This window comes from Pomacea canaliculata, linkage group LG10, assembly GCF_003073045.1.
Source record: "Pomacea canaliculata isolate SZHN2017 linkage group LG10, ASM307304v1, whole genome shotgun sequence".
NCBI classification, from domain to species: Eukaryota; Metazoa; Mollusca; class Gastropoda; order Architaenioglossa; family Ampullariidae; genus Pomacea; species Pomacea canaliculata.
The window spans coordinates 3,952,823-3,964,530 of NC_037599.1; the positions used below are offsets into that span (position 1 = coordinate 3,952,823).

The following is an 11,708-nucleotide window of genomic DNA, read 5'->3' on the forward strand; positions in this document are numbered from 1 at the left end:
ATATTACACAGCAGCTTTACTTACCTGGCCTGTTATGCTGACCCACTGAGAAAAGTACATAAACATGCTAGAGAATAGCAACATTTCTTTTGGAATAGTGAGGGCTGATCTTTTAAATAAACCCAAATGTGGCAATATTTGTGTGTGTGTGGCACACTGTCCAATATCCATCAAATCTGGCAAAAATATTCCTGTCAATTACCATTCAGCCATGGACCATGTTTGGTGTATATCTTGCCCTGGAAAATGTTTTTATGTTTAATTTCTGTTCTAAGATGCTGCTGATGGTTTCAAATGAAAAACTTAAAGAAATTCAACAGGCCTTTACTATGAAGAAAAGACATAGACAACATAATTTGAAAGATTTCCAATGTCAGGGAAAGAGAGCAATTAAGGGGGAGCAAGTGAGTTGCAGTCACAGAGAGGGATGGTGGGATCAAGTGGGTCTCAGGGAAGTGAGTGTTCTGTGGTAGATGCTGAATCATTCACAAACAGTATCAATTATAATCTGACATGTCTCATAGACACTAACATTTGGAGACATTTACATCCTGTACTGTGCAGAAATAGTTCATTTATTTCTGTAACTTGTGCACTCAGTACACAAAAGATAAAAGACTGAGTTATCTTCCAGTGAAAACATGGAAACAAGTTGCTCTGCAAGAAAGTCTGTTTTACACTTGTCATGAATAGTTTATTCTGAGTTCTCCATATTACTGTGGCCCTATGCTCCTTGAAGAGTAACAAGGACTAAAATATTACTATAAATACATTTGCAGTAAAGACAGTTTTGTGTGTTTAGTGCATTGTCCTTTAGGTAATGCTATTATCGATCCATCTTTTATTTTTGAATCTAGCTATCAAGATTGAGGTGGTTGATTGTGAATGTCACCATTACTTTTTTTTTTTTTCACTTATTGAGGCATGTATACATATCCACACAAATAAGGATGTGAGCAAACTGCGCTTTTTAAAAAAAAAATCCTTTATGTGCGGTTTTGTGCAAGATATTCCTTCCTCCCCTTAAAAGTAACAGACCCCTCCCTGCCCAAAAAAGCAAAAACTACACACAAGATTACTCCACAGCAGGCTAGTAGTATTCAGAGTCAACTGTTAAATGCATTTTATTTCTTCCCAATGACCAATGGCTGCCAAATACAGATTTTTTTATAGATAATTTACAATACAGAACAAATATAAATAACTTTATAAATCCATTGGTCTAAAAAAGTAAGGCAACTGCTTCATCTCTGAAAAGAATGTTTAAACATGCACATTCTACCCTTTTACAAAACTCTGCATGATAATAATTCAGTCATTAAATTATGTTGTCAGCATGTAGCACTTCTGTTCCAAACTTGTCCTGATAATACCCTAAGGGCTATTTACACTTCCATCAGAAACATTCAGATCCACCATAGGCAATGCAACTTTAATCTCCCGGGACATACTTGCAAAGTGCTGCAAAAGATAATAACAAAGACATTAAAATTATTTCTTTAGATTTAGCCATAAAAATAAGAAAACAAAGATCTGTAATACTTTGCTATCCGTCAAGAACAGTGTACTGCCATAAAAAAGGGCTACTATTTTGTTAGCAAAAGTAAGGTTTTATCTCTCCTTTAAAAGAATTGTGATGATGGGCAAGGTAACTACCTTTTCATTGATTAAGTTCATGGCCATGCACAACTCTATAGATAGCTGTAGCTTATAATATGAAGCATGAGTTTATGTGACTACAAATACATTAGGCATATGCTGCTTGTATTTGCTCCCTGAATCTTTTAAGGCTTACATGAAGCGGTTTTAAGCTTGTGAAGAGCTCAGATTTTTGGGAAATAGGGGAGATGGGTGGAGACACTGCACTTGACACTGCAGATTTCTGAAACAGATTATTTTTAAACAGTTTAAGCAATGACTTAAAAATTTATCAAGGTGCAAAACAGTTATATGATCATACAAGTTCCAGCACTGGTACAAGGTTACAGGTATCTCTTTTGTTTGTGCATGGAAAGTTGCCAATCTGCACAACATTGATTAAGTTTGAAAGCTTCTAGTGAAAAAGAAGTTTTAGTGGTAAAATTTAGAAGAAATTAGATTTGATAAGCCATTGCATCTGCAGCAAAGGGGTGTGCATTATGACACCTCCCTTACATAATAAGTAGCATAATATTTCTAAATAGCATAATTAAGCTGGTTTGCATGCTTTACAAAAATACGCTTCCAAAAAGAATCAAGCTGCAAACAAGCTACCTTGCACACACTGTTCAGGTCACAAGACAATGGCATACCCCTACCTCCCTAAAATCTGAAACTGGCTTGTCCTGTACTTGCTACATTACTTACTGTTGTCTCTTGGATGTTCTGACCAGAAACTACATCCTCTGTGCTGAATATGTGCAACTGTTCATGCTGGCGTTTCTGCTGGTCCAGCAAAGATTGCAGCCGCTGTTGTGCTTCTGTGTGTTGTCTGTTCAATTCAGCAATCTGCTCCTCCATAGCCCTGGGCCTGCTGGGCACAGCTTGTAGCCAGGTGGCACCAACCTGCTGCATCCTGGCCTCACTGGATGCTCCAACAGATGTGGTCATCCTCTGATGAAAGGTCTGTGCCATCTGCCAAAAATGATACCCAACTTCAAAATAAACATGAACATGGCAAAATAAGATGATTTTCTTTGGCCACAATGCCTTAATGGTGAAAAACTAATATTCCTACTATACATCTCTGGCTGGTTCTTGATATGCCAACTCTCCATCAACAATCTAGTAAGATAATCTTAAAGTACTTGAGAAAAGTGACCTTCAATATGACTGAAGAGAAAGTATTATTAAAAGCTCCTTAGGCATACAATGAAACAAAGGTAAAGGGATTTAAATAGTGCATTTCCCACTCAACAGCAGGCTCAATGTTTTTTTACAAAACGAATGCAGATAAAGACACAAAATACACAGTGACACACACATGAGCAAACAAATATACAGATACAGTCATAAATACAGGATAGAAAAAAGAGTAACATGCACGCAACACATTTCCTGGTAAATTATCTCTGTGATACCTACCTGACGACCCGACTATAGGACCCAAGCTACTATATACTACGCACATCTTTAATTTGCACTGAGAAGTCATGAGACTCGAAACGAGCAAAGAAAGCGTTAAGAGCATTAGGCAGGGCCATACTCTCCAACACCTGAGATCGAGATTTTGGCTTTCGACCCATTACTCCGATTGTCAATATTGGCCAACTTGTTGAGTCCCTGCCAAGCTACTCGGATGTTACCTGTAACAAACTGAGACTCGATTTTGGACTTGTGCTTCACCTTGACCCAACAGATAGCATCATGGACCTCTCTATGTACCAATTTTCTGTCGTGGGCAGAACCCGTGAAGAACACATGTTTCTTTAAGCACTGCTTTTAGGCCCTTGGTCACCCAAGGTTTGTTGTTAGGATAAACATAAACTGCTTTGATGGACTGGTGCAATCTACACTTTTTTACTCCTAACTGTGTGATTTACTCCTAACTGTGTGTTAAATGTCTGTATGAGTATGTATGCCTGCCCTTGTGAGCGAAGACAAATTTCTGTCCTGGGTCTCCTCGACAGACAATAAAGTCTGTTTTGATTTGATTTTTGATTTTGATTTTATAGTCAGGTTGTCTGGTACAGTTCAAGAAAAAGCAAAGCATCAGCAGATGCAGTGGTCACATTCTGTATTTTAAATCAAAATTCAAAATTATCAGTGCAGCCTATGTTGAAAATTATGCTGATGTTTTTATTTGTTCATCCCTTGAGGGGAACGGAAATGCTACCATAAATCACTAAAAGCAGCTCACCAATACAAAATCTTCATAGAGCTTCAATGATAGCTCAAGAAAATAAATATATGACAGTATTATACAACAACAGCAAATGAAAAGGATGATAATGATATTAATATTTGTGCAGCATAAGCACAGCTTAAAACAATGAATGACATTATTTATCAAAGCTATCACAAATGTTTTTGAATTAGATACGTTTTCTCAGTACATAGCTTCTCACTACAAGAAATCATTCAATTTACATCAGTCTCAAGAAACAGCATCCCAGAGAATAAGAAACTTCACCTGGCTCACTGGTCCTGCTGCCTGGGAACCAGGTAAAGGAACAACCATGTTGCTCTGTACCAGTGGTATAGGACGAGGCACGCTCACTTTTGCCATGACTGGTGGAACTTGAGTTAATTGTGGAGGTTCTGATCGAACTGTTGAGATGAAGAGGATGACGAGGCCATTGATGCTACTGTTAATGGTTTTGGTGCAACTGCCAAGGTCTGCACTTGCTCTTGTCCTGGCATAAAGCCATCAGCTTGTGCCAAGGATGTGATGTCCACCAATGAAGTCTGTTTTTCTGCATTTCAAAACAATAAACCAATAATCTCAATACTACCAAGAAAAATTCAATGCAATCTGACTGATGAAAGGTACATGTAAAACAAATGAATTCCTCCATCCAACAAAAAAATTAGAATGATCACAAAATGATTACATTTATTGCATTAGCATTTATAATCCTATCAATAAATAGTGTTTGTCTTTAAAGTTATTTTTTAGATTTGATTCATCAAAACTATTTTTGTTAATATTTTTAATGGGTCTGCTTTATCCTGAAAGAAAACATTGCCAAAAAACTGCTTTTCACATACAGTTTCATATGTTTTTGAGAGACAAACTTCATCATGACTAAAGCAATATTTTTGTGTTAATTAAATTATTTAAAAGAATATGTGGTTATTATTGTCATTTATCTACATCTACAAGAGATAACCTTACTGGTCTTTAAGTGTACTGCTTCAACTCCGTCAGTCACACGAGTTTTGCGGATGACAGGGGACAGAAGTACTGCTGTTGATGGGTGATCCAATTGATCATTGACACCAAGATTCACCTCACCATTTTGAAGTCCTGAGTCACATTGAAAACACTTTCATTAAAGATTCATTTCTTTGGAATTACATTCTTAACTTCAGTTAGACATGAGACAAATTCTTTTAATATATCTATTTCATCTCTTAAAATTCGTGACCAGAAAAAGATGTGTAGATGAACAGCATTAACATAGTATTACTTTTTGCATTTAAAATGATGTATCTAATTCCATTTTAATTACTTCAGAGAAGCAAATATGAAGTGTGTATGCATATACACAAAAATACATCACATACATTGTGTGTACATAAACACACAGTGACAATATTTTTATCCTTTCTACAGACCAGCAGAAGCTGCCCTGGCTGGTGTGGAATGCTGGGATGTTTGAGCTGACTGCTGATGCTTAAGGTCCAGAATTTGTGCCTGTGGAAATAGACCTCACCATCAACATTTGACAATATCAAGTTAAAGCAAAACTTGGTGCCAATGCATAAAACGTTTTATGACTCATTTATCCACATTTTTTACTTTTAGGATATAAAAATCATCTTTGTCATCGACAATAGTTTATGCATGAAAAATATACAAGCAATGCCTTTCTTGAAAAAATGATGTTAGGATCAAACTTCGTAACCTGTAAAACACCTGAGTGGTTGACTGGTCTCTGTCATAACGGCAATTCAAACAATTTTATATTAAGAAGTTTTATTATTAATTTTATTGGAAAAAAATTACATCTGAAAAAGTCTGACAGCAAGAAAAAAATTTTTTTCAAGGGAAGTTGAAGGGAATGGATTGTAAATGAAAATACTAACATGCAACATGGCCAGTTCTCCCTGTATCTGCTGTCGGTAACGTTCATGCTCCCCAAACAGTTTTCCATACTCTTCCTGAGTCATTATAACTTCCTGTGAGAGCCAGATAAAGACGTTTAAAAGAATATGCCAAAATCAACACATCTATTTCTATATCACTCAGTCTCTTACTAGATTTCTGATGATAAATAACTAAGATAGTAATTAAACATCCTGTGATTTTGAGAACTTCCTTTGCATGGATGTCTACTCATTAAATACAAACATATTTACCCAGTAAATTTCTAGTATCCTCTTAGTATTTCCTAATATTACAAACTGCATGAAGTTTTCATGTTTCTGACAGAACATCATGAGACTCCAAATATGAAGCTCCTAGGTAGCGTCTTAACATCTGTCTAATAACAGCATTTCAGCTAGTCTCAGTATTGTTTAGCTAGCGAGACTGTTAGTGCTGCATCAGTCTTTTTATCACATTATGATTGTCATCTCAAATGTGAGCTCTACTGGAAACCAGCAAATAGAGAATTAAAGCTTACTGAAGTAAGAGAGTCAACTGTTATTGCTAGCTGCCTGACATCTTGAGTAAGTTGTTCTCGGACCATTGTTTCCATTTGAAGACGCTTTTCCGTCTACAGACAGACATGCACATACACCAACCAAAACTGATTTAGGAAAACTTAAAAACAATTATTCAAAAGAGCTATTTATAAGTTACTGTATAATGATACTTGTAGCATGTCTGAAAACTAAGGTTTAGATTTATGCTACTCATAATCTGCCCACATTACCAATTAACAAGTATATCGTAGATGAAAACAGGAAAAAAAAAGCATCATAATGAATGCCAACAAACAAGGAAAGGCAAGGGTGCAAAGTATACCTCTCTTAGGTAGTAGGTGAGCTTTGTTACTGCTGTCACAAGAGCTATAGTATATCCACTGAATGTTTCTGTTTGTGCAGCTCCTGCAGCTGGTCTCCTGCCTGTCTGAAGCTCAAAGTCAGCTATTTCTGCTTGAAGAGACTCCAGTACCTTTATAAAAATGATATTTAGTGAACAGTTCTATATCCATTATATCTATCCAGTTTCTTTGTTTCTTCTTTAAAAAAAAAAAAGAGTCTGTTGAACTCAGTTACAACCTGCAGATTTAACAGTGACAGGAGAAAAAAAAATTAAATCTGGAATTTTGAAACTAAAAAAATTATTCTCTGAATACCACCTACACAGCCTCTACCTTTTTCAACATCTATATCCAATAAGCATATAATGTGAACAGGAGCATGTTCTCACCCCTCACCCACCTTCCACCCCACCACACCTCAAACACACACATAAAATAAATTTCAGTGGGATAGGAAAAAATACTGTGTTGTTTTGTTATTGACTGTCAGCATGGAGTTTGCCCCCACTCCCCAAAAGCTGAACATCTTCCTGTGCCACTGCATTTTGAATCAGAAAAGAAAGATCATCTAAGAAATGGCTTCTTTCTTGTGAGAATGAACGAACTCATGCTCCTACCTTTCTCATATCACTCATGCTAAATGATGAAGATGCATTTTGTGAAATTTCTGATTCTGTTTTTCTTTTGGTCTTTTTCACTTTCCCTGTGTCATTCAAAGCTGATCTAAGAAGTCTGCTGATCAGAGTTGTTTTCTCTTCTAGGTGGTGTTTGCTGACCTGCAAACTTGCAAAATTAGATATAGAGCAAATAAAGGAAAACAAAAATATGTTTATTTCTTTGATCTTTTCTTTTTGACTAATATTATAACATTTTTTTCATTTGTTTGACTCATACATGCACTTGTACTCCATACTCCTAATAAACTCACCCTGTGACACAGAAGCTTGAAGGTGAGTGCTATGTACAGGACCATGACCCTGAGGCCCAATATGACTACGTGTCTCACCATGACCACTGATCGTGCTCAAAGTCTGATTATTGTCATTTTGAATTTTGCCTCCAACAGCACCAAACCTTTCTGCACCATCTGCAGCACCAAACTGACGTTGTGCCTCATCTGCGAGAAATTTTCGCAACTGATCCAGCCGTTGAGCATCAGCCTGATTTGGAAGATCTGATGATGGGATGGCATTCGTGTTTCGATTTTCTTCTTCGTAAAGGAACTGCTGAAACCTCTGTATATCCATCAATGATTGGAAATTGATAGGTGTTGGCTGCTGTCCTTCTGTTTCAGAATCTGATGTTTCTGACAGATCATTGAGTGCCGAAGTGCTCATCACTGACTCACTAAGTTTCTCGGTTCGTGTCTGAATCTCCGGTACAATGGGCATAAGATTTCCAGATCTTCATTTCAGAGAAAAAAAGCATAGGCAATACTGAACTATTATAAAAAGCCTTTAAGTCATGATTATAAGTTTTTCAAACATAAAAAATCAACCTAGACTTTCAGTATCTATATTTAAGTATGTAACAAGTTTCTAAATGTTAAGATATTTCCCTGTAATTACCTGTCTCGACTAAATTTTCTCGAAATTAAAAAAAAAAAAGGCATACCATGTTAATCATGATGATCAAACAGATAAATTAACAAAATAAATGTCATTACCTTTTGGAATCTCCAGGTGGCACAGTGATAGTAGGAACACCTCTGTATTTCTATCAAAATAGGGCAAAATCATTTATATTTCAAGATAAGCATTTACAAATCTTGAATATAGAGCACAAATGATTTTAGCAAAAACATATAAAGGCTTAAAGGCCAAATTTTCATCATCTGGCAGCAGAGAGAGGTCAGGGTTTCTGTTGGGCCTGATGAAAGCAATTAGAAAGAAATGACCACCTGAGTAGAGGGCATCAGGTGTGCTCCTCATATGCCTTAGATCAAACCATTCTTTTCTGCCATAAGCTTTAAGTTCAGCCTTTAGTCCTTAAACCTATCAGAAAAAAATAAATTGTATCCTTCCAGATGTGAAAAGGGTGATCATATTTTGTACATCCTAAAAAGTAGTTCTATTCATTTCTTTGTATGTTTGCAAGATCTTTGAACAAGAACATACACCCATTTGGAGTTACATTTTTTTCTGAGATGGGAATAGGAAGACCTTCCCATACCTTAGCATCATCACCAAATAGATCTTTCACCATAGCCATCATCTGATCTGTCTTGGCTAACACAGAGTCAAGCTGCAACATTAAGAAATCTGTAAACATGGTTTCAAACATTCCACCTATTTATGTAGGTACTGACAAGTTTTAAAGCCCTTGAGATGATGCCTGATGACCAGAATTCATACTCTACAAATTTAACAATAAATATAAAATGAAATGTCATGAGATCTGATAATGTAAGAATAATTAAAAGAATTGGGACACAAAAACAACAAGCAAAGAAACACTGAAAGATGTATTTCTGATATGTACTAATGATACTCACCTGTTCCTGATCATGAAGAACCTCTTTCATGATAGCTACTTGTCTTGCTTCAACATTTGTCAGTCCTGAACATTGCCGCTGCTTCTCTGATTCAGTAAATTCACAAATGTTTTACCTATACATCTCAAAGATTTATGATTCTGTCTGAAATGAAGGACTTAAAGAAGTGTTTGTGATGCAAGAAGCTGATGTTTAACTCTTCCTCTACAGTTCACACACTCAGATGTGAACATCTTAATAGCTACAGCTCAATTGCATTGATTTGTCTTTATTGAATGAATTAAAGATGGTAAATAATATATAAACAATAATTTAAAACAGTAAAAAAAATAGTAATGTGCAAAGAAAAATAGAAGAAGCTGACTCACCTAGACACCCACCAACCCCACCCAAAATAACAGCACAAATTAATGATAATTTGCAAGCTGAGAATGGTGATATCTTAAAGTTGGCTGCTCTTTTTACTGCTTGTCATTCTTAGCACTTTATACCAACATTTTTCTTAATTTATCTTCTTACTAGGAGTTATTGGCCTTAACCTCTACTATGCTGGCATATTTCAAGGAAAAATCATTTATAATTTAAAATCTAGGCAGATTCAGCCTAAATTCATGTAATCTCAGCAAAGTACTTATTAAAAAGTATCTTAATGTGAATAAAAAGAAACAAAAATCCACAAATGATGATTGGGGAAGATGGTACAAAGTACCTTTTCTCATCTTTTCCAATTTTACAGCAATGTGATTCTTTGATTTATGTAACTCCCTTCTTTGCCTCTGAAACAATTAGATGGAAAAAATTTGTGAAAATGTGCCACTGAAATATTCTATCAGGTCACTTTTGTGATCAATTCAGCTATATAAATTATACATAAATAAAAAATATTCAGAATACAGCTTGCTTGAACTTTTTAAGATTACAATTTTGCTAACTTAAGCATTTCACTTGCAGAAATGGCAGAAGTGTAAATTTTTATCAAAGCTAACATCTGCTACATCTGCCCCAACTATTTATGGTAAGTGTGTTGGACACTGTTTTAGCTTCCCTCCTTAAAAAAAAAAAAATTAAAAAGAAAGTCTGTTAAGAGTAAAGCACAGGAAAATCATTGTTTTCATCACTCAGCATAAAACACCAATTCCCTCCCCTCTAACTTGTGATTAATGTCATGAACTTTGCTTTACGTTGCTTGTAAACAGATGAGGGAAAGGGATGGTTGGTTAATCGTTTCTACACCTATTATCATTTCTCACATTATCATCATCCATTAACCCACCATGCACTCTAATAATGGGCTAGGATAAAAAAAACTAAGGATACATATATGTAGATGGATGTACTGTTTTTCAAAAATGACTGTAAACACAGCTTCTGATGCATTTGTTTAAATAACTCTACCACGTTCTGACTGCATGTAACTTTCTAAGCAAATTAAAAAAGTAAAGCAGAATACAAAGATCAAGATGTGATTACAATTCTCAGTACTTGATGGAAGCTACATCCACCCTCAAATTTTCATGATTGGATAATGTTCTAAACTATTTTTTCCAAATGCTGACAGGTACGTTGTACTTACAACTTCCTCAGGAGAGGCACGATATACATCTAGATCACTGACTGAATCCTAAGAAAGAAAACAGAAGGCATATATTCACAATCACACATGCACACACACACAAAACTTTTAAAAAAATCTAGAGTTTTGATTTTTACAAATTCTAGAAAATTTTATAACGTTTATCATTAGGGAATGATAACATTTTTCTTGATTCTACATGTTGGAGAACAAAATTCCCCGCTGAAATATACATTTTGTACTTACATCCCATATTGGTTTCTTTCTCACAAGCGTCCTCTTTCTTCGTCCCTGGCCGAGTCTTACGAACGACATTTCTGGTGCACTCAGAGTTCTCTGTTACTGTATAGCATATCATTTTAAATTTGTTCAATATTTTGAATGCGTCAGATTTAAGCTTTTAAACAAAATCAACTATTTAGTTTGAAACCCTTATTCAAATCGTTATCGTTACAAAAAATGAAATGTAGTGCACATCGGTTACGCGTAGAGAAACATACGATAAACGATCGAATGCAGCTGACAGATTTTTGCATCGTGATAAACCTGACTGACAAAGCTTCTATAACTGCAGTGCTGTATATATAGTGTCTTGAAGCTTCACAGTATGAGGTTGGGAACATGCGTTCATACAGTATCATACTAACAATATTGTTCATACAAACAATAACACACATTATAACTTCTGTTACTGTTACTATTACCAAAAAGTATCAGAGCTATAACTGTTACAATATAATTTTTTTTAGTAAAGTAACAGCAAGTCTTGCTCAGACATGTTTACGTTGACAACTAATTTTTGTGTCTAAAATATTTTTGCATTACACTGACAACAAGAAACATAAGCCACAAAATGATAGATCCTAATATACTTATTAGCATAGACACTAATAAATTCTATAAATGTGCAGAACTAAATAAGATGTTCATTTACCACTTCAGCTGTTTATACTCTTACCGCTGGATGAAGAAAGGGAGGTAAATGTCACGTCGTGCGTGAAGTAGCCTC

The 11,708-nt window shown here is 35.5% G+C and overlaps 1 protein-coding gene across 1 annotated transcript; it reads right to left on the reverse strand.

The window, feature by feature from the left end:
* Window positions 1-1,319: 1,319 nt before the first annotated feature.
* LOC112573640 (spindle and centriole-associated protein 1-like) lies at window positions 1,320-11,678 on the reverse strand. The gene is made up of 18 exons (XM_025254192.1): window positions 11,634-11,678; window positions 10,946-11,041; window positions 10,700-10,747; window positions 9,836-9,902; window positions 9,127-9,212; window positions 8,805-8,876; window positions 8,299-8,348; window positions 7,561-8,036; window positions 7,250-7,500; window positions 6,614-6,763; window positions 6,270-6,362; window positions 5,731-5,823; window positions 5,260-5,338; window positions 4,817-4,948; window positions 4,231-4,394; window positions 2,347-2,613; window positions 1,796-1,882; window positions 1,320-1,461 (listed from the first exon to the last, which is right to left on the reverse strand). Exons 2-18 carry the CDS (start codon window positions 11,012-11,014, stop codon window positions 1,375-1,377), a joined length of 2,271 nt encoding a protein of 756 aa, XP_025109977.1. The 5' UTR covers window positions 11,015-11,041; window positions 11,634-11,678; the 3' UTR covers window positions 1,320-1,374.
* Between the last annotated feature and the right edge of the window lie 30 nt (window positions 11,679-11,708).

Bases quoted from the DNA above. Each gene is read 5' to 3' on its own strand.
- LOC112573640 (XM_025254192.1), bottom strand. From the start codon at position 11,014: ATGTCGTTCGTAAGACTCGGCCAGGGACGAAGAAAGAGGACGCTTGTG. The intron at 4,395-4,816 runs GTAAGGTTATCT...TTTGAAATGCAG, and splicing joins AGCAGTACACTTAAAGACCA to AAAAACAGACTTCATTGGTG. The intron at 2,614-4,230 runs AATTAACTCAAG...CATTTTTGGCAG, and splicing joins AGTTCGATCAGAACCTCCAC to ATGGCACAGACCTTTCATCA.